Source organism: Pteropus alecto, unplaced genomic scaffold (genome assembly GCF_000325575.1).
Source record: "Pteropus alecto unplaced genomic scaffold, ASM32557v1 scaffold3, whole genome shotgun sequence".
NCBI classification, from domain to species: Eukaryota; Metazoa; Chordata; class Mammalia; order Chiroptera; family Pteropodidae; genus Pteropus; species Pteropus alecto.
The window spans coordinates 171,612-174,094 of NW_006442484.1; the positions used below are offsets into that span (position 1 = coordinate 171,612).

General features: G+C 54.8%; 1 protein-coding gene across 3 annotated transcripts in view; it reads right to left on the reverse strand.

Moving 5' to 3' along the window:
- Positions 1 to 2,080, reverse strand: part of CFAP298 (cilia and flagella associated protein 298) — a 7,651-nt gene extending 5,571 nt beyond the window's left edge. Inside the window, exons 1-2 of one of the 3 annotated variants that reach the window (XM_025039516.1) lie at positions 2,014 to 2,080; positions 1,357 to 1,665 (exon numbers count right to left, since the gene is read on the reverse strand). In XM_025039516.1, the coding sequence (XP_024895284.1) occupies positions 1,357 to 1,495 (139 nt within the window). In that variant the 5' untranslated portion in view covers positions 1,496 to 1,665; positions 2,014 to 2,080. Of the gene's footprint in view, positions 1 to 1,356; positions 1,666 to 1,741; positions 1,849 to 2,013 lie in introns of those variants that run through there. The other 2 variants (XM_006920967.3, XM_015596761.2) reach the window with 2 other exon arrangements.
- Positions 2,081 to 2,483: the final 403 nt, after the last annotated feature.

The window sequence follows — 2,483 nt, forward strand, 5'->3', positions numbered from 1 at the left end:
TCCTTAACAAGAAGAGGGGATCTGTGTCTTCCTATAATGCGGCGAGGACACCAGGTAGGCTGTGAATACAGTGCTATGAAGCAGTGTGACTGAATGGAGTTCTCCCCAGCAGACTCCAAGCCTCTGGGAGCCAAGCAGCTGGTCTCCTTCATCCTTGTTTTCATCTGGCAGAGCCCTGGGGCCTGTCTGAACCACAGCTGACAATGGCGACTATAGAATAAATTTATGAATTCCAAGTTCACTAACGTGACTTAACAGTCGGTATATTTTCAACTGATAATTTTATAAAAATAAGTTGAGTCGCTTTTCTCCCTAAATGTTTTAATTTTAAAATAACATTTAATATTAAGCTTGTTTTGGAATCAGTACTAAGAAACTGTAACTAAGAAACTATATGTCTGCCTCATAAAGGTAAAACCATGACCGTTAAGAAGTTCTCCACGGTACAAAAATCACATTATAATTATAAAAACACTCAACATCCTAGACTATATATGGAGTATCATCATGTCAAGTTCTGTGCTGTCTAATGAGGTAGATACTAGCTGCGCTTGACTAAATGTAATTAAAATGAAACGAAAAATTAAAAATGCAGTTCCTGGGCTGCATTAGCCGTATTTCAAATGCTCACCGGCCGCATGTGGCTAGTGGATACCTTACTGGATAGCACAAACACGGGACACTCCCATCGCGATGGTAAATGTCCTTGGACGGCCCTGCTCTCGAGTGCTGAGAATAGGGTGACCAAAATGCTGTACTCTGAGAAACAGGGCTGTGTTTCCTGGAGAGGAAGGTCACCAAGGCTCGTTACTGTCTTCTCAGCCTTGAGGGGCCGTCCCAAAGCTGGGTGGTTCACCGTTAAAGCTCTCCGTCGGAAGTGTCCAAAGAGTGAATTCATCTTTTAAAAACGGCCAGCGATCGCTCCCCATCTTACATTTGTTGAATTCCACTACACCTGCTCTTCGGCCCAGTCTTTCGGCTCCCTCCCGGTGCTCTTCCCTCCCTACCCGTCTATTTCGAGTGTGTTCCTCCCAGCCCCCCAATCCTGGCTCCGAGCCCCTTGGGCGCGCACTTGGCCTCTCTCGCGGCTCTCCTGTAAGCAGGCTCTTTGTGCATCTCTGGTGAACCACCGTGTCCCATTTCAAGCCCTGCAACTGCACGTCTTCACAAATATTCGCACACTTGACCCTCGCCCCCCAGACGGCCGGAGAAAGCCTTGTGGGTCTGCCCAACTCCCTCAGTCCCAAATGGCCCGTTTCTTCTCCCTCCGGGGCCCTGCGCGGCCCAGGAGCCCACCCTGCCCTGGCTCGGGCCCCACAGACCCGGCCCGCAGACTCGCCGCGCCTCGGGGCCCACCTGAACACAGGCGCTGCACCTTGAGCCGCGCGTTGTAGATCCGGGCCACCTGCACCGTGAGCTCCTCCAGCTCCGTGCTCCCCGGAGCCTGAAGCAGAAACTGGCTCTCGTCGCCCCGCTTCACGTGCAGCAGAACCATGGCGGCACCGGAGGCCCCGCCGAGGAGGCGAGAAGGCCTGGGATGCGCGGCCCACGGGAACTCGAGGGGCCAGCAGCCACGACGGACAACCGGTCTTTAGAGGCCGGAACCTACGGCTCCAGCGCCTGCGGTGCGAGGGAAACGGCACTCGCTCCCGGAAGTACCTGTTGCTAGGAGCAACAAAGAAAGAGAATCAGAGGGGCCGCCAGCTTGGGGTCCAAATCTGAGGGGGCGGGGTTAACCTACCGTACGCGTAGACTTGGCAACCCACTCCCAGAAGCAGGTGCTGTCGAGAAACGAGCAGCCAGTCTCCTCCCGCGCCTGCCCCAGGGATTCACCCAGTCCCGCCCCCGGAAGTGACTGTTGTCAGGGCAACCCTCAAACACAGACCAAGCCGTCGGAGGGGAGCGCGGAACACCCAGCCGACTCGCCTGGGGCCCGAGATTCCACCCCGGGGAGATGGGTGGGCTGGGAGGGAGGCTGCGAGGTCGGGAACTAGTGGGGTGGTGAGCACTCACAGGCACTGAGCCCCGTGGCAACGTCCCCACCACAGCTGCCAGTCTCAGCGGCGTTTCCGCCGCCAGCTGTCTCCACCTCCGGAAACGCCTCCCGCTGCTTCCGGTCTGGAAAAGTTTGGGGTGGGGAACTCGGATCCCTGACTCCTGCAGTCAGTGCTGCTTTAGTTTTCAGCTCCGTGGGGCCAGAGAAAGTGGCCGCACTCCTATGTGCGGGCTGATTCGGTTTCGCATTTCTGGGTGGCTCAAGCGGCTGCCGCCTGAGCGACCCTCCCCAAACTCCAGCCAGCCACTATTCAAATTCTTACTGAACAGCAATGGGATCAGACGCTGTTTCTTCTAGGCGCTGGTGACACGGGGACAGATCCTGGGTCGCTTTTGTCATGGAGCTTATATTCAGTGTGTGACAATGAGAAAACAAAAATAAACGTACATTTAAATAGAGGTATAAAGAAAATATAACAGGGTGAGTG